The sequence below is a fragment of the Cyprinodon tularosa genome, unplaced genomic scaffold, assembly GCF_016077235.1.
Source record: "Cyprinodon tularosa strain WSP-4 unplaced genomic scaffold, ASM1607723v1 ctg664, whole genome shotgun sequence".
NCBI classification, from domain to species: domain Eukaryota; kingdom Metazoa; phylum Chordata; class Actinopteri; order Cyprinodontiformes; family Cyprinodontidae; genus Cyprinodon; species Cyprinodon tularosa.
The window spans coordinates 27,370-51,849 of NW_024039412.1; the positions used below are offsets into that span (position 1 = coordinate 27,370).

At 38.6% G+C, this 24,480-nt stretch overlaps 1 protein-coding gene across 1 annotated transcript in view; it reads right to left on the reverse strand.

The window, feature by feature from the left end:
- The window catches only part of LOC119771307 (anthrax toxin receptor 1-like), a gene marked incomplete at its 3' end in the record, with an annotated part of 45,919 nt that extends 26,627 nt beyond the window's left edge, over positions 1-19,292 (reverse strand). Inside the window, exons 1-2 of the mRNA XM_038267175.1 lie at positions 18,769-19,292; positions 579-650 (exon numbers count right to left, since the gene is read on the reverse strand). Coding sequence (XP_038123103.1) covers positions 579-650; positions 18,769-18,905 — 209 coding nt within the window. The remainder of the gene's footprint in view (positions 1-578; positions 651-18,768) is intronic.
- Between the last annotated feature and the right edge of the window lie 5,188 nt (positions 19,293-24,480).

The following is a 24,480-nucleotide window of genomic DNA, read 5'->3' on the forward strand; positions in this document are numbered from 1 at the left end:
AAAATTTAACTTCACATAATGCTCGACATTCCTCATTTTAGCTAAGACAGTGCATCATGTCAGAGTTTTCATAAATTACAACTTTATTCTTGTAATATTATGACTTAATTCTCATATTAGGACTTTATTCCGGAAATGTTGCGACTTAATTCTCGTAATATTATGACTTTATTCTTATGATTTTATGACTTTATTCTCGAAAAGAAAAAAATGTCTCACCTGGCCCTAATACTCCATTGTAGAAATGCACTGAATGGGAACTTGATTTATTTAGAACATGAAAACAAAACTTAGTGCTGCTATTGAGGCTCTATAACCTATAATGTCTGATAGGAGCTCCTCCCATAACCTGCAGGAACATTAATATTGGTATAAATCACCAAGCTAATGATTAGTTACTGGTCTGGGAAGATTTGCTTAATAAATCAGAAATGCTAAAGTTTGTTTGTCTTTAAAAACTTGAACATCCTTTTAACAGGACGTCATCAGGAAACCTATTTTTCCACATTGGCTGCCCCTTTTAATGCGTCTTAGCTGGTTTACCAAACATCAGTAAATACTTGTGGAGCATCTCTTACCTTTTAAACTTCTCTGCTAAATTCTTCACAAATTCAAAGATTTCATCCCAATGGCCGATGACACTGCCAGACCTGTAAGCAAAGGAGAACCCAAAAGACAACTTTAAGGAACATAGCAGACAAGATGATTTCTGTTCATTTCCACTGCCTCGTGTCTTTAAGAACTACCAAAGCTGCGATGGGAACCACAAAAATAGTTAGCTCTAAGCTATCCAACAGGCCGACTGAGCACCACATGGGGAAGCATTCAAACAGGAAAATTACAACTTGGCTGGCCAAGAACATCGGGGGGCTGAAGCCATCCACGGGGCAAAGAACAAGCTGGAAATATGTAAGGAGAAACACAAAAATAAAACCTTTTACTCCTAGTGAAACATTTCTTATGGCGTGTTTCCAGTCATATGAGCAGGAATATTCTGGCTCCAAGCCTGAGGAATCGACTAAGATGAGATCAGCTATTTTTGGAAAATTGACGATCATAAAGGTCAAACACTTCACAGCAAAAACTATTCTAAAATAGTGTATTAACCCTTAATTTGAGCAGGTAAATTATCTGTCAACAGAATAAATGTTTTTTTTTGCCCTAAAAATATCAGATAATAATTTCAATACTATATACTTCTTATTTTAAACATAAATCCTCCTTTTTCATTGACACACTGTCTTTCTGCTCGCATCAGGGAAAAACAGACTCAGTTCAAAAGAAAACAGATTTAATTATATAACATTTTCTGCAGCTTATAGGTTTGTGATGTAGATTTTTGCTACATATATTCCTGCACAGTTTCAGTGAAAATTTACTTTTATTTTTGAATGGTTAAAAAATACAAAAATTTATGAATATATGAAAATGTTTTCTTTCTTTCTTTCTTTAAAAAAAAAAAAAAAAAAAAGAAAGATTCTACGGAAATGTATTGCACTAACCAAAGAAAACAAAACCAGACAGCTTATCTCATAATTATGAGATGAATATCTCATAATTTTGAGATATTATCTCGTAATTATGAGATAAGTTCTCGTAAGGAAGGAAGGAAATAAAAACAAATAAAATCCGACAACCCGCTCATTTTTCATCATGTAGCATAGCTCAGCAATGACTGATCTCCTAAATATGATATATTATTTTGTAATTATGACATTTATCTCGTAATTATGAAATAAAATCTCATAATATTGAGATCAAAGTCTCATAATAAGAGATCAGTATCTTGTAATTATGAGATAAGCTGTCAGATTTTTTTTTCTTTGGTGAAAACAGTAAAAAATATATATATATAACCCTAACCGTAAAACACTGTTTACTGTATGAAGCTCCTAGTTATAAAACGTCAAATATGCAGGGGTTTGTAAATAAGCATGTGTCACAAGCAGTTATGTATTTTTGTTCTTATGCTATGCTATTCCTGTGCTAGAGGAAGCATCCAGGCTCATTTTCTTACCTACTTCTTTACCTGCAGCGGTCACCGAGTTTACACCCCCCCCCCCCCCCCCCCCCCCCTCATGTCTTCCCTCCTCTCTCTTAACCACATTTCCTGTTAACCTACTTTCAAATAATAAAGGTCACTAATGCCAATAAATAAAAAAACAAAAAAACATTATTTTTTTTTGGTTGGAAATAACTCTTTTGTGTTTATAATTATATGTGTGAATGGGTTGCTGTTTAAGAACGCCTGCGGGCAGATTCCCTCCCTCATCCATGGTTTTATAATAGCTCACCACATCAGGTAAATGTCCATAAAAAATATCTGGCATCTTGTGAAGTAAGATAATAAGCATAAACTACATTAGCTGCCAGTAAACAGAGATAAAACAGGCAGCCTGTTGTATCTGACGCCTAATTTAGCGCCTTCCTTTATCCCCAAAAGGCGCCTGGAGGCTGAGTAAACTGGACCCCGTCTCCATGGGGAAGCTGCCATAAAACCGGACTGTTATAAAGCCTCTCCCTATGAGGCAACCTTCATTTCCTCTGTCCAGGCTAACTCTTGGAGGTTGTTGCACTTTCATTAGCTGAGAGCCTTTTAGGAAGGGGCTTCAGCTTCAATTACAACCGGGACCTGTTGCTAACTAAGAAGATTTAAGTTATGGAATGAATAAAGTAAAAGTTTTAGAAAAGAATGCCACACCCAGAAGCTGTCAGACGCTGTGAGGAGCAGCTTTTCTAACCTGTTAAGGTGAACTGTAATCCAATTTCAGATAACACATCCTCCCAATGATACAGTAATCGTATAAAAATAAGAATATTATAGATTAATTGAGGACTTATTAGGGTGATCTTCTTGGTCATCTGTTTTTTGGCCTAGTTATTGAACCCCCTCTAAAGTTCTTTCAAAAACTACAAGCAGATTAAAGTTCATTTTGGACATTCTGTTTCTCTATATGCAGATGACTTGTTACTTTTTATTTCAAATTTCCTTATTCTTTTCATCTCTGCCATTCTATTTTCTTACTCCTTTGGTTGCTTTTCATGATTTATTCATTTATTTTTAAGTAAATGAAGAAAAAAAAAAATGAAAAAAACACCTTTATGACCTACCTCATCGTTGCAAAAGTCGGGAGCCATTTGCCTTCTTAGATTCAAAGTGCCAAACAAGCACAAATTCCAAAAAAGGAAAAAAAAAAAAAAAAAAAAAAACAATCCAGTGGACTTTGTTTCCTCGTCTTTTCTCTTGTAATTGGGGCTGCAATGATTGCGGGAAGGAATCAGCTCTATCGCTGCATTCTAGGTTTTAGAAAGCTTAAATCTGACTCCACCTCTCTTATAATGTTGTTATTTCTTTCTTAACATAGAGTACAAATATATCCTCACAGAAAATGTAACAATGAAAGAAAGTCAACATGAGCTTATTGCAACGGTAAGCAATAAATCACAATACACGTATTATATTAGTCAAAATGGTGTTCTTAATATAATAGCATCAATATAAAGAATGTCCCTACATGTTGGCCTCTCATTGCTTTATTTTTCTCCATTTTAGGAAATTATTTTTTATTACATTTTGCATCTCAAACATCTTGCAGCTACAAAATATCTCACTACGGAGTTTTGAATAAATTATATGATTTACATAATAGCCTCACTTTTGAGAACTTATTGGATTTTTTCATTATTCTTAACCCCTTCAATACCATTTCTCCAGATCTAATAGATCTAAGTTTGTATTCGATAGTGTTTAATAAAGGGCTCTGTAGAAACTTCTATAAAATTTGTTTGAAAAATTTCAATAAGACAAATAAATATAATGAATGATTTTTTGGGGAAAAACAAAACTGAAAATATAGTAAAGTTACTTTCAAAACATTTTTTGTTTCATATAATATATTTTTCAAAGTTTTAATTTCTGGATTTCATATTTTTTTTAAATTATTTTAATCAACAAAACATGTTTCTTGCTTGCAACAATAACGTAACAACAATGACACCATACCAGGCTGGATGGACACATGTTTTGGTAAAGAAAACCACACTTATGCTGGAAATGTATTCCAAACATAAAAAAGATTTTCACAAAGAAAACATACTTTTTATGAAAGCTCCAGTTTTTTTAACTTATCAAATGCTTAGAAGTCCTGAAAACGAGCGTTTTCACTGTGTCTCTGCTTCCCTCATTACATGAGCTGCTCACCCACATCAATACCAACATTCCTCTCAGACTGACTGAGCATAGACATGAGCAAGACTTTGCAAGCTTAACAAAATCCTCCACAAATGATAAAAAAAGCATGGGGTACAACTGGAGGTTAGGTTTAGTAAAATGTGCAACGCAAACAGAACTATATACACACACTGACAAGAATAGGCCATCTGAGCTGAAGTAACAGCAGGATCCAGCATCTTGTTCCATCACAGCAACAGAGTAGAGCTCAAAAGATCTGCTGCACAACTAGTAGAGGAATTAAGGATAAGTTCTGAGTATTTTTTTAACACAAGGTTAATCTGAGGACTTTGGTTTTTCTTCTGCTTATCTTTAATTCCCCCACTGTGGTGATTACTGTTTGTTCTGGAAAGGTTTGAGGGTCTGAGGCAGCTTACAGTCGTGGGACTGAGGCTTAGTTTGCAGTTTCACTCACCTGTCCAAACAATGTTAGGAGAGGAAGTGGCTGGTTTTGTTATGTGAGTCTTGATAAAAACCATTAGATTCCGCTAAAATCCCTTGATCTAATTTTAATGAACTGAGCTGAGCCCTAAAGGTTTTGCGGTTTTGAAGATTTAAATGCTGAGAGTTAAAGGTTTTAAGAATCAGCAGCGTCCCAATTTGCCAACTGAACGATTCAAATTTTGTAAGGGCTGAGGTTATGTAAGAGACTTCTTATGGTGACAGCGTGTTTTTTTTTTTTCCTTTGGTAGGAACAGAATGGAAAACATATGTCTGCTTGGTACCATTTGGGTTGAGCAAATAAAAAAAACAAAGGATGATCAAAGTAAGGATGGAAGAAGTGAGGCTTAATATGCTGGTGGCAGTGAGATAAATCAGCTGTCAGCACTTTTTTCTCCCAAAAGGAACTTCCCAGTGATTCATTGACCGTTTCTCTGATAAAGTTAAAGCTCTGGTCCACTTCAGTTGTCTAAATTCAATAGGATTGTCCAACACATGAAACTCTGATATATGACTCTATTAACAGCTTTACTAAAGTACTAACTAAACATTTTTACCAATTAAAACCAGAGGCTTGAGTGAAAAGCAACAATTTACCAAACATTTTATCATCTACTTTGGTCCATTCCAGTTAATTAATATCTTTCAATCAGTTTCTAACTCTGATATTTTGTACTGTATGCTTCCTCTAACGAGCTTTGTCTTTGCAGGAATGTTCAGGATTTTGACCAATTCCTCTTCCAATCACCCTGACAAACGTACTTGTCAGTAAATAAAAAACATATCCTCACAGCATGACACTATCTTCACTATGGAGATAATGATTCTAGATATGTTGAAGTTAGTGTTCAGCCATAGTCACAGAGGAAAACGTTCTGTTTTGGTCTGAACTGACCAAAATAACTTATTCTCAGACAATCAACCTGATAATTCCGTTGAACATTGTGGGGCCTGGTTCATAAAAAAGATTTGGATCTGATCGACTGAGCAAGATTTGCTGGCTGAATAGATTGGCTGCAGTCTAGAAGGGCTCAGAATAGCTGAACAGGCTGCTGGCAGGCTGAAAAGGCCCAACATAGCTGAACAGTGGTGGCAGGCTGAAAGGGCCCAACATGGCTGGAGAAGCTGGTGGTGGGCTGAAAGGGCCCAACATGGCTGAATAGGCTGGTGGGAGGCTGAAAGGGCCCAACATGGCTGGACAGGCTGGTGGTGGGCTGAAAGGGCCCAACATGGCTGAACAGGCTGGTGGGAGGCTGAAAGGGCCCAACATGGCTGAGCGGCTGGTGGGAGGCTGAAAGGGCCCAACATGGCTCAGCGGCTGGTGGCCGGCTGAAAGGGCCCAACATGGCTGAGCGGCTGGTGGGAGGCTGAAAGGGCCCAACATGGCTGAGCGGCTGGTGGCAGGCTGAAAGGGCCCAACATGGCTGAACAGGCTGGTGGCAGGCTGAAAGGGCCCAACATGGCTGAATGGCTGGTGGTAGGCTGAAAGGGCCCAACATGGCTGAACAGGCTGGTGGCGGGCTGAAAGGTCCCAACATTGCTGAACAGGCTGGTGGCAGGCATAAAGGCCCACCATGGCTGAGCAGGCAGGCTGAAAGGGTGCAACATGCCTGAACAGACTGGTGGCAGGCTGAAAGGGCCCACCATGGCTGAAGAGGCTGGTTAACCAAAGAAAAAAATGAAACGTTTTTGACTACAGCTAAACTATTTGATCAGATTGTCTATTTGGATTCAGACAGTTATAATTGTGCACCAGAAAAGGATATTTCTGTCCTTTTCTGTAAATATTTTCATGAGATGAGATCAAATATGCTGTAGGCTCATTTACCAATGGTGAAACAGCTTTTTTGATCAGCACTAACAGGAAATACCAAAGCATCAGCTAACTGTAGTACGGTTAGCCTGCAGAAGTAGTATTCTCACTAACAGTCTCTGCTACTGTACTGTGATTGGACAGGATCCGAACGGCAGTACTTAGGTTGGAAAAATAAATATGCCTCAAGGATTAGTCAAACTTAAAATTGTAGTTATGCAGTTAAAATGTGGTTTTTGCTGCCTTATCTGCTAACTTGCTGCATTTCCTTTAAAAGTTGTCATAGAAGGACAGTTCAAATCCTGTGACACTGCACTCCTGCAGTGTTGCAGTTCCTCCAAACAGTGACAGAACACATTGTATAATATTTTATTAATTTTTCTTCCTTTGGGTTCCTACTTAGCAGACTGTTAGTGCCACTCCCTCCTCCCCCACTCTCAATTGATCTTTAGCAACACATTTTATAGAGAGGTAGACTTTGGCAGCAAGGTGTCTCACTGAATATAAAAACCTGAATGCCAAACAAACTTTATTTTAGTTCTTGCTACCTTGATAACAACAACAATGTTGGTTTGTGTGCCGTATAGCAGCCTTTAGTCAATGGTGTCAAAACACAGCAGTGTATCTCAAGAGCTACTTCCTTTCAAATTTTTAAATAAGAGCTTCTACCACAGATAGAACAGGGTACACAATCTCAAAATATTAAGCCAAATCATTGTAGTTTAGCCATTTTTAAAGGACACCATCAAAACAAATAAACCTTTAAAGCTCCTTATCTTTACATATTCATCAGACCTTTTTAATAGAATTTTTGCTTTATGTCCAAAACACAATAAATTTTACTCTCCCTAAACCTAATAAATGTGAAACTACTTTAACTACCCTATTAAACTGGTTGGTGGTAATGGACTGCTTAACTATTCTTGGCTTCTCTTAAACAAATTCAGTCACTCATTATTGTATAATAAATCTTCTACATAGAAATGTTTTGTTCTCTCCCATCCTTCCCAACCAGCGAGAATGACCTTCTCTCCAAGATTCTTCCAGTCTGATGACGTGTGAGAAACTTCTCCATCACCATGAAATCATAGAAGTTGAAGCCAGTCTTACAGCAAAGGCGTAAAAAGAAAACACACCCCACCTCCGGCGAGTGGGCAGTCTGCCACTGTAGCAGTGCCTGTACCCACACCACCCCAGGATGCAGCCAATGACCGTTCTCCACTTAAACTGAGTGGGCACATGGATTTATTTGTTCAGAACCGCTAACCGACCTTTACACCAGTTGCACAAATCAAACTGTTTAGGGGATGATTGCTGCCCTAATGCCCGGCAACTCTTCCAAAACCAAGAGAAATTGCTGGGTGAAAACTGCCTGATACAAGTTGTTTGAGGGTTAGCAGATTGGGTTGAATGGATCTTTATTTTCCAGCCTCAGTGTGCACTCCGTAGCACACTTCATATGGAATGGAAGCAGACACTTGAATTAAATGGAAGACTTAAATCTTCTTGTTCCTTAAAACCTTAAAGACAGAAGCATGATGATTTACCGTGAGCGACTTCCTGCTATAAACAGAAAAGCCAATTTTTGGATAGCGCCCTCAGCAGAGCAGTTATTCCACAGCCAGAGTGCATTCAGACACATCTAAAATATTTACAGGCTGCAGCTGTGCTTCGGGTTTTCCACTGACTCGGCTGGATTCAGGCAACGTGACTCAAAGTCACATCAATGAGCTAACTTGTGGCTGCAGGAGGAAGACTCTGTGTTTAGAGTGGAAATGTTAAAGTAAAACCAGCTAAGACAAAACTGGTAGAAGAGGGATTAGAAGTTAAGAAAGGCTGGAATGAATACTTAGAGCTGTTTAATGCTTTACGGTAAAACAACAATCGTAGAAAACAACTTCTCAGTGTCGTTCAGCAGAATCAAACTAAACAGCAAACAAGGACCCAGTCATCCTGAATCAGCAAAGTTACATCATATTATGGCTCCTTCCCAATTCATCCAACTGCAGCTCTTAGCTCCTGTTCCTTCACCTTTCAACAATAAGAACTCTTCCCTGGGCAGGAAAGGATTTCCAGACTGCTATTTGAATCTGGACAGCCTTCAGCCTTAAATTAGGACTACAGCTGTCTAAAAAATAGACTAAAAGCTACACAAATGCAGCTAAAAATGGAAGAAAAGGAATTAGGTATTTTTGTTAACATCTCTAAGGTAGGCTGTGCCTATATGTCCTGTCACACAAAGGATTGTGGGAAACTGTATAGCTCCTATAAGCGATATAGGACAATATTAGTTGGTTAAAATACACACAAAAAAAATGTGTAGAAAGTATTTCTAATAACAGCAAACAAAATCCTGGGTCATCAGGGCCTTTAAGAACTTTTCCAATAAATCCTATGATTAATTTTCTAGAACAATATCCTAAGTTTTCAAACATCTAATTTGACATTGTTACACAACTGAAACGCAAACAAGGGATCAATCTAAACTGACAGGCTGACAAAGAAGCAGCGAAGATGTATGTGAGACTATGGACAGCAGGAAACTAACAATGCTCACAATCCTGGACACACCGACCCAACCTGAAGCACGGCGATGGCAGCCAGGGGTGGATATAGGAAACTTGGGACCCTAGGCAAAGACAGGCAGGGGGCCCTCTGAATTGAGAAGACAACACATAAAACAGACCCATTCTACAGATAGAGAAATGTTAATAGAATAGACATCCATTATCTGTTCTAGGTTGTGTCCCTCTCTTCTTGTCCCTTTTCTTCCTGTTTTCCTCTATGTTTTGTACTCAGCTGACTTTTCATGCTGTCTCTAAAGGAATGAAAGATTTTTTCAAAGCACTAAGCTCACTTAGCTGATTGCTCCTTCCTGTGTTTCTAAAAAGGCCAAAGTAAATAACCCAGTCCTTCTTTTCACTGTAGACAAGCCATGATCTGCTTCTCTGTTCTCCATTTTTCATTTGAATGAAATAATAACTGGGAGTAAATATAAGCCCGTCTCCATAGAAAGGACACCCATCTTCAATATGGTAACTAAATACTTCAATCAATATAGGGGGAAATCTCTTTCGATGGTTTAATGCTCACTAGTTGCTCATCTCATCTCAGGAGACACACTTAATATTATCAGCATTCTGATGGTAATTTAGCAAAAGGATTTTTATCAAAAACAGAATTAATGTGACAAATAAGTAATAGCTGTATTAATCATACATGCAAACAGAGCTTTATGGGGCCCCCATGAACTTGGGGCCTTAAGCAACTGCCTAGTATTGCCTAATGGTAAATCCCCCCTGATGACAGCATATGCTTAACTTTGGGTTTAGATGACTGTGAATGTTTGCTTTGATGTTTGAATTTCTGAATCAAAGTCAGTCACCTGAATAAGTTTAAGGTTTTTATTTGTTTCTTGCTCTCACACATTCATGTCACATGTTTCATTTGGGAGATGACAAATTTAGATGTCACAACTCTACCTCAGTACAGATCACACATCTAAGAGTACAAATCTACAACCAGTGATGTAGCTGGTTCACTCTTTATCAGCTGGTGGCAGGGATGCACCTGAGAGGTGTTTGTCTGGTTTACATATTGCATTTACTAACCTCTTAAATTGTTTTGTCACTGATGAAACATCTGATATCAACAAATGTTTATTGACAATTTTAGAGCCTCACATATTTATTGACAGCTATGGGAACTACTAGACACATCTGCAATCAACAAGAAGCTCTTTCCAAAGACTGTCTGAAGTAAAAAAAAAAATCATAATTATTTGTCGTTAATGTTTAACCTACTTTTAAAGATCTTAAAGTTCTGCAAGGCAAAAACAAGACATGAAATAATCAAAAGTCTCTCTAAAGCTGGCATTTTCCAAACCTGCTTCCAGATGTCCCAGTTTCTTTCTGGCAGGCCTAGAGCCATTAGCCACCAAGGTGTCCTTTGCACATCAGCCAGCGGTGAATCTGAACAAGCACAGAGTCCACTGCCTGAGCCATGACATGACTTCATCTCCTCTGCAGTACATTCCTCTGGAGAACTTTTTCTGGGGCAAAGCAGCCTTAAAGGAAAAGTCCGCTCATATTCAGAATTCAAACTTCTGAAAGTACTTTAAATTATTACATATCATTTAATTAATGAAAAGTGTTTTTAATTAAGACTGATTTTCATGTGAATGTGCTTTACTGGAGGCATCCATGTTTGTCAAAGAACTCTACTGCCACCTACTGGTTTGTGACGTCACGGTGCGGTAACGGCTGTTGATCAAGTCCCAGTGCTGTATCTGGTGTTTGTCACAACGCGCTATTATCCAAGTCATCTTGAAAACATTCTTCTTCCAAATGTTGGCTACATATTACAGGTTTTTTCTCTGGCCAGAAGTTCGATGGCAAATCCTCCCTCTTCAAGTTGGCGATCCAACGACCAACCCGTCCGTGGAGGATCATTTTTTCACTTTTACCCGATGTATTCCAACATCCAACTGCCATGCATCTGGGCATTGTTAGTTTCACTATAGCTCTGGTGAATTTCAATGGTGAAGTCCTCTGGAAATCTTCAATAATTGTTGTTGATTGCAGATGTGTCTAGTAGTTCCCATTGATTAAGCTTGTAAAGCGGGGAGAATGGCGCTAGGCTTACCGCACCGTGACGTCACTGCTGGAAGATGGCAGGAGGGAGGAGTTGCTATATATGGACAAAAATGGCCGCTCCCAGACTCAGTGATTGTGACAAAAATTATTGTTTTTTATTTTTGTCACTCATTAAAATTCATTAAAAAAATGTGGACATATTAGTTTTAGGGTTTGATAATAATTTATTGATTATTGAAACTCCTAGGATCTTTTCCTGTACCGTTAGCTTGCTGAGATTTGATGGTAAAAATGGAAGTGCAATAACGACTACAAAAATGAGACAAACAATGTAAAGATATTCAAGTCCTGAGCCATTTTCAAGGATTTTTTGACAACAGCATCCAGCAACCTCTCACTGTGATTCAAATACAAAGAAAGTCCATATACCCCTTGGACTTTTCCCCATTTTCTCATTTTATTGCATTGTAATAAAGTTTCATAAGATCCAGTGGTGTTACTGGTCATTTAGGTGCCCTAAGCACTAATGTTGATTTTCTCCCTAAAAGAGCATAACTCCTATATTTGTCATCTTTAATGTTAGTTTATCAATGTGTTGCAGGACACCTTTCAGACCTTGAGGACCAGAGGTAAAGACTCAGGTCCTGAAGACACACCTTGTTGCACATTTCCTGCATTCAGGAAACCCTGTTAATTAGCAATAGGCTAAAATCAGGTGTGAAAACAGGAAAACATCTAAACAATACAGGCCTTAAGGACCAGGGTTGGAAAAACTCAGTGGTACCATGAAGGCTGAGACATGTCTGTAATGACTTGGTCCACCAATTATGTCTCTTTAGTCATAATTTCCTTCAGACTAGGCCACAAAAAACACGAGGGCACTAATTATAGCATCTAACAATGCAGGAAAAGCATCTGTTTTCTTATTTGCTGCAAATGTCATTGTTTATCTGATTCAGTTTTGCACATCTGTGGAGCAGTCTCTTTATTTTTAAGGTCCAGCGGGGCAGTGGGACCGATTAAACGGATTAGATCCTTTCAAAAAATCTAATTCAGAAAAAGCCAGTGGGTTAAAGTGCTGTAAATATCCCTGTCATGCTAAGCTGTTGGAATCATACTGTTTCTCATTTTACTTAACAGCACAAAGGACATCCAGAATCTGGCTTTTAGAGGATTCTGCTTGCAACATGTTCCTCTCCTAATTAAGACCAGATCTTTCCAAACATTGTTGCGTCCTGTGTGCTCTTGTTTATCTCCTCCCCTGGCTATGCTCCAGTAATGCGAGTCAAAAAGCAGAACTGACACAGGAATATGATTTAAATCCACCTCAGATAATCCAGAGGTTGGAAACAGATGGCTTCAGTGGAATCCAGTGGAATCCACTAAGAACTAAAAGCTCAAAGTAATGACAAAAAGGTTGAACAGAATAAACCACAAAAATATATTTCACAAATAGCAATGTGAAATAATATGGCATTTATTTAAAACCTAATTTATGAAAAGAGGATTTCCTATGCTTTTAGGGTGGCATTAGGGTTAAAACTGAATGTATGATTATTTATTCTTTAAAATATATTTGAATCTGTAAAACCTTTGCTTAAAAAATGTAAATAAAAAATAACAGTCTGATGAAAAAGAATACTGAAACTGTAAAAATTCACATTAAGGCGCTGATAGGAGGTCATAAATTCAATATTTCATGATTATATTTATATCCTGGTTGCCACTCTCTTCAGACTTTGTGCTCAGAACCAGGGATGATTTAACATTAGGCAATACTAGACAGTAGCCTAGGGCTCTATGTTCCTTTGGGCCCCATAAAACTCTGTTTACATGTTGGTTAATACAATTGGATCAGTCCATGCTGCACATGTTCATAAAGGTCCAAACAGACAGCAGCAAACCATTTGAAAACAAACGATGCGAAGAGCAGTGTTGCCAACTTACCAAATCTAGCGACTTTTTTCTGCTACTGGAGACTTTGGAGACAACATCTAAAAGCAGCGAACTCTGCTCTCCAGAGCAAGTAGATTGGTAACCCCGCCTCCTGCTCTCCTCTATCTTGTCTGCTGTCATGATTCATGCAGCTATTATTTCATCCAAATGAAAAATGGAGAACAGAGAAGCAGATCATGGCTTGTCTACAGTAAAAAGAAGGACTGGGTTACTTACTTTGGCCTTTTTGGAAACACAGGAAGGAGCAATCAGCTAAGTGAGCTTAGTGCTTGGAAAAAATCTTTCATTCCTTTAGAGACAGCAGGAAAAGTCAGCTGAGTACAAAACATAGAGAGGAAAACAAGAAGAAAAGGGACAAGAAGAGAGGGACAAAACCTAGAACAGATAATGGATATCTGTTTAACTCAGAGGGCCCAATGCCTGTTTTGCCAAGGGCCCCAAATTTCCAAAATCCGCCCCTGCTCAGAATGCTGCCAAACTGTGATTAAACAGTTATTTATGTGTGACCATGTGTTGCTCACTTGTTCCACTGCCAGACTTTATATTCCACTGTCAATAAAACAAGACAGTCAAATATCTACTTTATTCTTTCCTAGAATAAGAAAAATAAGTTTTAAGTTTACTTAAAACTCTTAACCTTAAATTAGAGGATTGTAGACTTAATTTGCATACAATTCCATTACCAACCAGCTTGAATGTCAGTGTGCAATTTTATGCAGACGATGCTGTTATATTATCATATATTGTCATCCACTTCACCAAAAAGACTCCACTGTCTTCCTTGCAGATATGGACCAGCTTCTAGTCCATAAAGCTAAGTAACTAAACTTACTGTAACTATGGATACTATTTGGACAATTAAAAAAACATGCCAAAGAAACTCTACCAAAAAATTGTTTTTTATGAGCCCTGAATGCTGCTCAATTGTTCTTTCACATGTTGAGTATTGTCCCTTGCCCCTGGCACAACACTCTGACCAATACAATCTCCTGCAAAAAGGCGGTCAAGTTTTTTATGGACGTACACTGCTTCCTTTGAAGTATTTCATCCAATGGGGTTTGTGCCTTTGTACCCGTGGGGGTGGTGGTTAAGACAGCCTTCCACTGGCAGTTAAAGATGGACAAACCTGTCCAGCTTTTAGAGTACATCCAAAAAAGTTAATGAAACTACAACAACAACAGCATTTCTCATTTTAAGTCTGTGAGGTAGTTTGGTCAAAGATCAGAAAGGCGAACAAAACCAGCATCAGATTCCTCTGATGTTTTTTTAATTTTGCCTTTTTCCCTCTGACCAAACATTTCTTTGAGCTTCCCAGAACTCACTGTCTGTACCCCCAATTGGCCACACACCTTCACTTGAGTGGACCAAGCCACAATTAAACAGCTAGAAATACTAAACAAAGTCTTAGCAGAGACACAAGAACAAAATGATTAATCTAATCTACAATCTCATCTACATAATGAAATGTGATACAAGATAACTCAAAAGTTACTTTAAAGAAAAAAAGCAAAGCATTTCTCCAAAGAAAACCCTCTAATTGGTAGAACCCAGCAAGGTAATCGATGACATCATCCGGCCATTTTACCAGGAAGTACAGGGATAAACAATGGTGAGTTAGAAGGAAAACAAATATCATGAATATACTTTGAAACAAAATAAACAAGTTTAATCAATAATCCAGAAGTAGCAGCTTTAACCTAAATGTATAAGTAGATGGACACTGCAACATAATGCTAACACAAACAACAACGGGATAATAAGTGAAGCAAAGTTTTTTTTTACCTGCCTTGACACTCCAGATGAAAAAAACGCCACAAATAAGCACTTGTGCTGAAATTTGACATTTTTTAATCCTGCTGTTTTTGCTGCAAATATTCATTATTTCATATTGACCCCAATAAATAAAGTTCTCCACAGAACATACTGGGAGCACCTAGACAGTGATTTGCAACCTTTACTTTTGATACGAGTCGAAATCGCCTCTTCAACCACATCATGCACAATGAAATCTAACTGCAGCCCTATTTGCTCAGATGGAGGCAGAATTTCTCCCATTAACATTATAAACTGTAAAAACACAAAGGTTAGCAGAAATGAAAATTAAAAGCCAAAAAAACTTTCATACATTTTTGAGTTTATAACCTAAAATGAATCTTAAGTTGAATCTATAACTAGAAAACCTGATTTTTTCAGAAAAACATGATGACCTAGAAAATGTAAGAAATAAACTACAAATCTAAATCCTCTTAGTTAAGAATTTTTACTTATTCTTCTTTCATAACAACTAGCAGAACTTTTAACAGTGGTAACAACCCACAACATAAAGGTATAAGTACAGATAATTTCACTCAATAATGTTAAACATTACAACTACAGTTATTTCCATATAAATATTGTTTTCAGTTTCTCAGTTTTAGACAATTGAAAAAAACTTTTAGCCCCAAAAAAAAGATTATTTTTTTTTAGTAAGAGACAGTTTAAGTGATTTAAATGAAAATTTTAGGTTAAAACAATTTTGTTTGTCCTTTAGAGCATACTAAAGTATTCAGGAATATTTGGTTCGTTAGAAGGTTTTCTTAGTTTTTAGTGGGTGAAATGAATGGAAACAGGCTTATAAGGTAGATGAAACATGATGGAAAACAGCAGCAGTCTCTGTTCTGCTCCGCTGCGGAAGTCCAGTGCTAAGATGTGACATAGCTGCAACCATTTTCCTGTGTGGGCGTCCAACATGGAAAGGAAAATGGTGGACAGTAATGGTGAGCTAAAAACTGAATTACTTTTATAAGAAACAGTTAAGAGTTTTTCTTCCTTAGTGGATATAGGGTGACCTGATATTTTATGTGAATATAGCTGAATGGAGGGCATCTCAGTGGGGCAGTGGGTAGCACTGCTATATTGCTGCAAGAAGGTTCCGGGTTAGATTCCAGGCCTAGGCCCTAGCTGCTTCTCTCCGGGTACTCCAGTTTCATCCCATGACTGTTAGGTTAATTGGCTTCTATACATCCTCCTTAGGTGTGAGTGTGTGCGCTAATGGTTATTTGTCCTTTTTGTCTCTGTGTTGCCCTGCGATGGACTGGAGACCTGTCAAAGGTTGACCCTTCTCTTGCTCGTTGACAGCTGGAGATAGGCTTCGCCACTCCAAAATAATCATTTATCCATCTCATAGATATAGCATTTCAAGTAAATTCATACTGATTTGGTAGCATTATGGGTTTTCATATAAATGTTTAAAACCATGACTTAAACATGAACATATGGACATGACCAAGCACATAAATAAAACCCCAATATATTTATATTTAACAAAAAATATTAAATTAATCTGATCCTTATCCAGAATGTATATCAATTTACATTTTAGATCATCCTCTGGTCTCAGGAAAAAAGATTTCCCAGGTCTCAGGCATTAAGATATATTTGAGGTCTTTTAGGTCTAAAAAAAAACAGCTATTTTTTTTTTTTTTATTAACTAAAATCTTGTCTAACCAGGCAGATATTTTATTAAAACTTCCTAAAAGTTTGTTCTGGGTTTGTAGACTGATCATGTCATTGGACAGCAATGAAGGGTATCCATTGTGGGGGCAAAGGCTGATTGGCTTGAACAGTAATGGTGATTAAAAGTTGAAATATTAATCTATATGACCCAAAATTAACATGTCTGTGTAAATTCTCAGTCATCCGGGTCATGGAACCATAAAATGGGAGTAAATTGCAGTTTCTGAAGATATTTTGACACCTGTCCAGGAGTCTTTATCAGTTCTTTCAGCTCCACCTGAGGAATATGTAGCTGGAGCACTGATGCATTTTATGGTCCATTCTCCTGCATGGATTCCAAGTCAGATGCTAATCAAAATAGTTGCCCGTTTACTGCTGGATTGTTGGAGTATTTTGTTGTGCATGGGCTGTATGATTGGCCTTTTGAATCACAATGGGATTACTTATGTAATTTATTTGGAATGAGTTCCAAGACTGAATTGTAAATCCTCAATTCTTCCCCTGTGAAGTGATGCTTTTTCTCTTTGCACAAAGGTGTCCTTTACCCCTCTTTCAAAACATCTGTCCTCTCTGTCCAAATTCTGAACACTTTTGCCTTCAAAGGTGTGTCCTTTGTTATTCAGGTATTCCTGGCTCTCCAATGCTGCTCCATGTTTAGTTTCTCCAATATAGGAGGTTGTACAGTCCTCACTGCACTCCACTGCATAAGCCCTGTTGGTTATGCTCAGCGCATAAAAAAAAGTTACTCTTGAAAGTCTGGTTTCCTTACAATTTGAGACTGTTTTGTGGGGACCCAAAATAAACTTTTGATGTTTTAAGAATGTATCTTTGTTAAACCCAGATATCTGCTTCGGGGGTCAAGGTTTCATTGATTTAAAACAAGAACTTTACTGTTTGTCTGATTTCTAAAAGCTGATCATTTTAATCCTAAAACCTGAGAACTGATAAATTTTCTCCTAAAACTTTTCGTCTCTGACCCACCCAAACGGGGGCATTCCACCAATCAGAGACTCACCTGGAGGCGTTCTGCAAATCTTGATTCTTATATAACCAAGAGACTAGATCATAATTCAAATTTGGTTCATGCTCTTAATGAGAAAAAAGGGAAAAGGTTCATAAGGGTTATATAAAAGAAGTTATGACTCCTTTAGTTGGTGGCTGCTAAACATGGATTTTTCCTTGCAATTAGTTAAATACTTTTAATCAGGTATTCACCCCACTTGTGCCGCTACTGATAACCAAGGCAGAAACATAGACCTAAAAAAGTTAAAAACAAACCGCTGGACTTTGTGGACCAATTTAAAGAGGTCTCGCTTCCCATCCAGAAAGCTTTCTCAATTCAAAATGTCTGGAGTACAATTGAATTCCAGGCTTTAAAGAGTAGCCCAACAAAAGCCTTGTTATGCCTTAAAAAAAAACATGCAAATTGAACCAAAAACAGGTCCGCCCCTTTGTAATGGGGGGCTGGTAGGGTGGTAGTTGGCCTGGCTTAAAGGGGAGGATGTTTTGACCACCCGCATGGCCATGAAGATTGAGATGATAGCGGGAAGAAATCCACCCTTTTGGAGAGCTATAGGTTATAGGTTTTGGAGAGCTGAGACTTCAGTCCTCCCCCCCTTTTATTATTATAAATTAATAAAAGAGAGAGAAAACCGGTTAATCAGGAAGTAAACAGCTTGATTATCAAGTGGAGATGGGGTAGGATTAAATAAGCATTAAATATCAAATGCTTCCATTATTGTTGAAAATGTTTTTTTTTAATGATTTAAATATTTTAATTTTTTCATTTGTTATAATTTCATTTTGGTTTGTAGAACTATCTAACATGTTTGAAATAAAACACTCCTTCATGTAAGTATTTGAACAATGATCCAATGTTTAATTTATGTGATAGTTTTGGCACTTTTGCCTCTCCATAGATTAGAGGTATGCTGAGGCTTTCAGTTTATCAGTTTGTTTTCCGCTTTGTCAGCAAACTTCAGTTTACCAGCCTCATTAAACGATGCACACCGGTTAACAAGAGCAGCTCTTAACTTTAACTCAATTTAGTGTTAACATTTTGATGAATTGCTAAAATATATTCACTTAATTTTCTCCCCTTCCTTGAATTTATGTATTTTCTCCACCTAAATGCACTAAAAACCGAGTCTAAAGAAGTAAAACACAAAGCACCTGCCTGATTGGAACATTTCCGTATTGTTCAAACCATCCTTCTGAACACAAACTGTTTAACTTACTTATCGAGCACAAAGTAAAGGTCAAAGGCGCCGTGACAGGAGCTCTCCTCCTCTTCCTCCACCGGCAGCTCCGGCTCCGCTCTTGCTGATGGAGAAGTGAGCAGAAATAATCCGACCAGAACCAGAACCAGACGCATGTTCAGCACAGTTTTCTGTAATCTGGCTCCAGAGGTTAAACTTTACTCCTTTGTGGGTTGCCCGTGAAAAAAACCCCAACAAAATACACAAATAGACACCAGTTTGATTCTGTTGGGCAAAAAGTAAAAAAGCCTTTCTGTTTAAAGCGTAATGAATGATCATAACCATGCCAATGACAGGCTCAGATGGAGAGGAGCTGCTTCTCAGATGCAGAGAAATGCATTTCTCCAAGAAAATCGTCCAAACAGCTCTAGAAAATATTTTTAAAAAGATCTATTCTCTCAAAGTCTAAACTTGGATATAAAGCTGAGGATGTGATCTGGGCTCTGCAGAGCAGTGCTAAGCTCTGGAAGAAGTGAGCCCATGGGACAGACTCGCCTGAAGTGGCCCAGGTTTCATGTTTCATCCTGAGGAGGAGAGACGGATGGAAAAATGTGGGTTCAGATCCTACTGTGCACCTCCCTCATGTCTAAGAGGAGCCTTTAACAGGGAATGGGATGGCTCAAAAAACACGCAGGAGATGTATTATGATTATCCCCAGGAAAACTAGTACTCACATTTTTTACTTAGCTCTGGAAGAAGTGAAAGTAAAGCTTTACTCTGGTAAAAGTAAAGAGACTGCTAGAAATTTTGTAATTTTTTACCGAAAAAATCTTTAAAATAACCTTTTTGTTTGACCATTTCTGACTAAAACAATCAATCAATTTCTTTATTGCCAGCTACAATTTACATTCTAATCGAGAGTTCAGTTTCAGTACAAACCATTCATCACATACATCACATATACTGGAGTTACGATGCGGGGGGCTGAAAAAAAAATTTACTGAGGCCATGCGTGCCACAGAATGCTGCCTTGAGCGCGTTTTTATGGTTACCAAGGGCCCCACCATGAGGCAGTTCCCTTATAGCGCTGCCTTTACCTCTGTGGATAGATAGGAGCCACATTGGGGAGGGAGAGGGGGAAAAAAGCGTATTTCACACTTTATCCTTCAAAGAGTACAGTTTGAGATATAAAAAAACCTCAACACAAGAAAAGCACATACAAACACGGGCCCGTTCTTCTGGGCCCTTCCGCCATAGCATTTAGGGGAGGTTTAAAAAGGGGAAGGTCGTATCTAAAATAACACTTAATGTTTTGAGAGCAGGCTGCACAGGCTCTACATGGTGAATCCAATATTCCAAATTTGTTGGACTTTTCCGCCTTGAAGCTAGTGTGCACATCCAAGATATTTTCCCATCTAACCTTTGAGTTCAAACACCGCAGCCAGCCTGCGTTCAATCAAACCCAGCGTATGGCTCAGCTCACGGTCCTGCTCGTTCACAGCCTTGGTCTGATGGTCTGATTAGCAGACTGACACCCCAGTAGCCTTTCTCCCTGAATTTACTTTAGGTTGGAAGTTCCCAGCTGTCCGGCCGTGAATATGAAGTCATATGCGTCCAGGTTAAAACGGTCTCACCTACAGTAGCAAACAATCAAAATGTTGTGTTCTAACTCAGGCATCAATTGTAACTCTGTGAAATGTGGAAAAAGTAAAAATTACACAACATTGTCAAATACGAGCTATGAGAACGAGAAGAAGAATGCTGCAGTTCTGTGTTTTGGCCACAGGTGGCAGTATCATTTGGAAACCCTGTAATGCCTCTTTATGTAAAAAACAAACACAAACGGCATGTTCTACATTGAACTTACGAACAAAAGTAAATTTAAGTTTTTTGGCTTAAATCATACAAAATGAAGCTTAAAGGAAAAGTCTGGTGAGCAAGGAATAATCAATGGATCATTATTTATACCTAAAACTAATACGATTGCAGTGATTTAATGAATTTAGGGTTAATCAGTAAAAAAAATTAAAAAAATTATTTTCGCTGCGATCACTGAGTCTGGGAGAGGCCATTTTTGGCCACATATAATAACCCCTCCCTCCTGCCATCTTCCAGCAGTGATGTCACGGTGCGGTAAGCCTAGCGCCATTCTCCCCGCTTTACAAGCTAAATCAATGGGAACTACTAGACACATCTGCAATCAACAACAATTATTGAAGATTTCCAGAGGACTTCACCATTGAAATTCACCAGAGCTATAGTTAAACTGACAATGCCCACGTGCATGGCAGCTGGATGCTGGAATACATCGGGTAAAAAATAAAAAATAAAGAGGTATTTCACCTTTCTGATTCCTGATCCTCCACGGACGGGTTGGTCGTTGGATCGCCAACTTGAAGAGGGAGGATTTGCCATCGAACTTCTGGCCAGAGAAAAAACCCGTAATATGTAGCCAACATTTGGAAGAAGAATGTTTTCAAGATGACTTGGATAATAGCGCGTTGTGACAAACACCAGATACAGCACTGGGACTTGATCAACAGCCGATACCGCACCGTGACGTCACTAACCAGTAGGTGGCAGTAGTGTTCTTTGACAAACATGGATGCCTCCAGTAAAGCACATTCAAATGAAAATTACTATTAATTAAAAAATACTTATCTATTGAACAGTATGTAATATTAAAATCATATCATAAACCTGTATTTATAAAACTGGAGGTCCTCTGATTAACTCCCTTATTTAAATTTGATGAATTAGGAACAAAATACAAAACAAAACTGACTTAATTAGTTTTATTTGTTTTCATCAGACCCCTGAGATGCTCTGATGAGCTCTGATAGCTCAGTGTGGAAAAACAGCTGATCCCAGACTGTTCTCTACATCCAGTCTGATCCTCTGCTTGGTTTGGATGTATGTCAAAGCAGAAGGTGAGCAAGAAAAAACTTACCTTTTGGTTGATGAAAACTTGTTTAATTTTTCAATTGGGTCCTCACACAGCAGCCCTATTTAATTTTACTACCTAATAAATAAGATATTTTCATCTACCCCCTGCAATGCACTTGTGGACAACTAGGGCAATGCGTATCCCCGGTTAGGAAACACTTCCTTAGAGGACACTGAACATTTCAATTCAATTCAGTTTATTTCTATAGCCCCAATTCACAGCACATGTCATCTCAAGGCACTTTACAGTTCAACCAGAACATCCAGTCAAATTGATTCAAAGTTTTCTATCTAAGGAAAACCAGTTGATTGCATCGATTCATTGACTCTTCAGCAATCCCTCACACTGAGCATGCTTATAGCGACAGTGGAGAGGAAAAACTCCCTTTTAACAGGAAGAAACCTCCAGCAGAACCAGGCTCAGTGTGAGCGGCCATCTGCTGAGGCCGACTGGGGTTCAAGGAGACAGAAGTAGACATAGAAAAAGCAACTGTAAAAGGCGGCTCCATCCAGGAAACGCGCAGCCAGGCAGACGAGCTCCGAGCCAGCCCCCATGTCAGAGGATGAAGAGAGCACATCCAGTTAGTCACAGTCAGAGAAACAGGACTACACTGGAAAACAGGCAGATCTCCAACATCTATAAACAAAGGTGTTGATGGCAGCAGCACAGCTGATATTTCTCTCCAGGATGGAGTCACAGCCAAACAGGAACAGACCAGATGAAGCTACTATGAGAAAAAGCAGAGAGAGCAGAACGTTAGAGATTGAACTAACAGATTCTGCAGAGTGGGAGAATAGAGATAGAATGAAGCAGAATGATGAAAGTGGGGTCCCTATGTCCTCCAGCAGTCTAAGCCTATAGCAGCATAACTATAGAGATAGCTCAGAATAACCTGAGCCACTCTAACTAGAAGCGTTATCAAAAAGGAAAGTTTTAAGCCTAGCCTTAAAAGTAGACAGGGTGTCTGCCTCACGGACTAAAACTGGTAGTTGGTTCCACAGGAGAGGAGCCTGATAACTAAAAGATCTGCCTCCCATTCTACTTTTAGAAATTCTAGGAACCAGTAGTAAACCTGCAGATTGAGAGCGAAGTGCTCTGTTAGGAACATAAGGAACAATCAGATCTCTGATATCAGATGGAGCTTGGCCATTTAAGGCTTTATATGTGAGAAGGAGGATTTAAAATTCTATTCTGGATTTAACAGGAAGCCAATGAAGAGAAGCCAGGATAGGCGAGATGTGATCTCTCTTTTTCATTTTCATCAGAACTCTGGCTGCAGCATTTTGGATCAGCTGAAGGCTTTTAACTACAGTTTGTGGACTTCCTGATAGTAAAGAATTACAATAGTCCAGTCTTGAAGTAACAAATGCATGGACTAGTTTCTCAGCATCACCCCTGGACAGGAGATTTCTCATTTTTACAATATTCCGCAGATGAAGGACATAAATTCTAGAAACCTCTTTGATATGGGATTTTAATGACATGTCCTGGTTAAAAAATAACACAAGATTTTGTACTTTATTATCTGAAATCAGTTTAATTCCATCCAAATGAAGTGACATTCATCATCTGTTAATCTACATAATTAGTCATGGTCAATGACGGATTTTAATATGCATCCGCTGTTTACTGTCGTTTCATGCTTAATGTGTGCAAATGGGAATAACGTTTCATTCGGCTTATTTGTGGTTGAAAGGTTTAAAGTTTTCATGAGCCTGTAGAAAAATAAATCTTGTGACATCTGTGTCTGCTATTTGGTTGGTCTACATATCTGCACCACATTAAAGCAGGCACATCAACGTCATGGTGGGTGCAGCTAGGTGCCCGCAGCCGATTATAATGGGTAAATCACTTAGAGTCTCCAACACATCACTGCATGCACATCGAAACCATAGCTCAGAGGTCAGGGATTAGCGGGCCAGGGTCCTGATCTGAACCCACCTGCTGGCTTATGTCTCCAGATCTTTACTGGTTGATTATTTTCTTTATTCAAACCCCGCTGATTTTTATTTTTGGTTACCCCTGCCATAGCTCTTTAGGGGGGCGCTTCCAGCGCATCACTGCATGCACATCGCACCTATTTGCAGTAGATCATTCTGTTAAATGAGGAAGTTATGCCCCCTAAAAAGCAGTTGCGCCTCGGGACCTCCCCACCGGTTCTTTTCCTGGGAGCAAGTTACTTACTACTCTTAACTCAAACTGGGTAAAACCATATAAAAAAAAAGGACTATAAAAAGAGGAGTAAAAAAGTAACAGAGTTTATTGCAGATCGTCAGGCAAAGATTGAGCCCCGAACAAGGTCTTCTCCTGCTTCTTATAGCTCATGAGTCTATGTGTTGCACCAGGGGCCTGAGCGCAAATAACTTAATTAATTTATGTAATTATCGGCTTCAATCTCCTCAGACCCTTGGCCTTGGCAGATGGCCGCTCACACTAAGGCCGTTTCTCAATATATGTACTTGTGCATTCTCATGAGCTTTGTACTTGTGAAACGTCATCAGCCTCAGTCCTAGAACTGTTCCAATTGACAAAGACAGTAGACTGAGAATGGACAAAGTCCCCAGATGTTGTTCTCGCCCCTTCCTCTTTACCCAGCATGCATCAGAGCAGACTTGTGCGTTCTTGACACTGACAGCTGTTCCAGCATGCACTGCAGCAGCAGCAGCCACCAGGTTAGCGCTGACAGAGCTCAGAGTATTAAGTTAAAAGTTCTCTTTTCTGTTGCTGTTGTTCAATAAAGTATGTTTTAAGATCATTTGAGGCGAGAACATTAAACTTTTAAGCGTCACTATATGGACCATTTA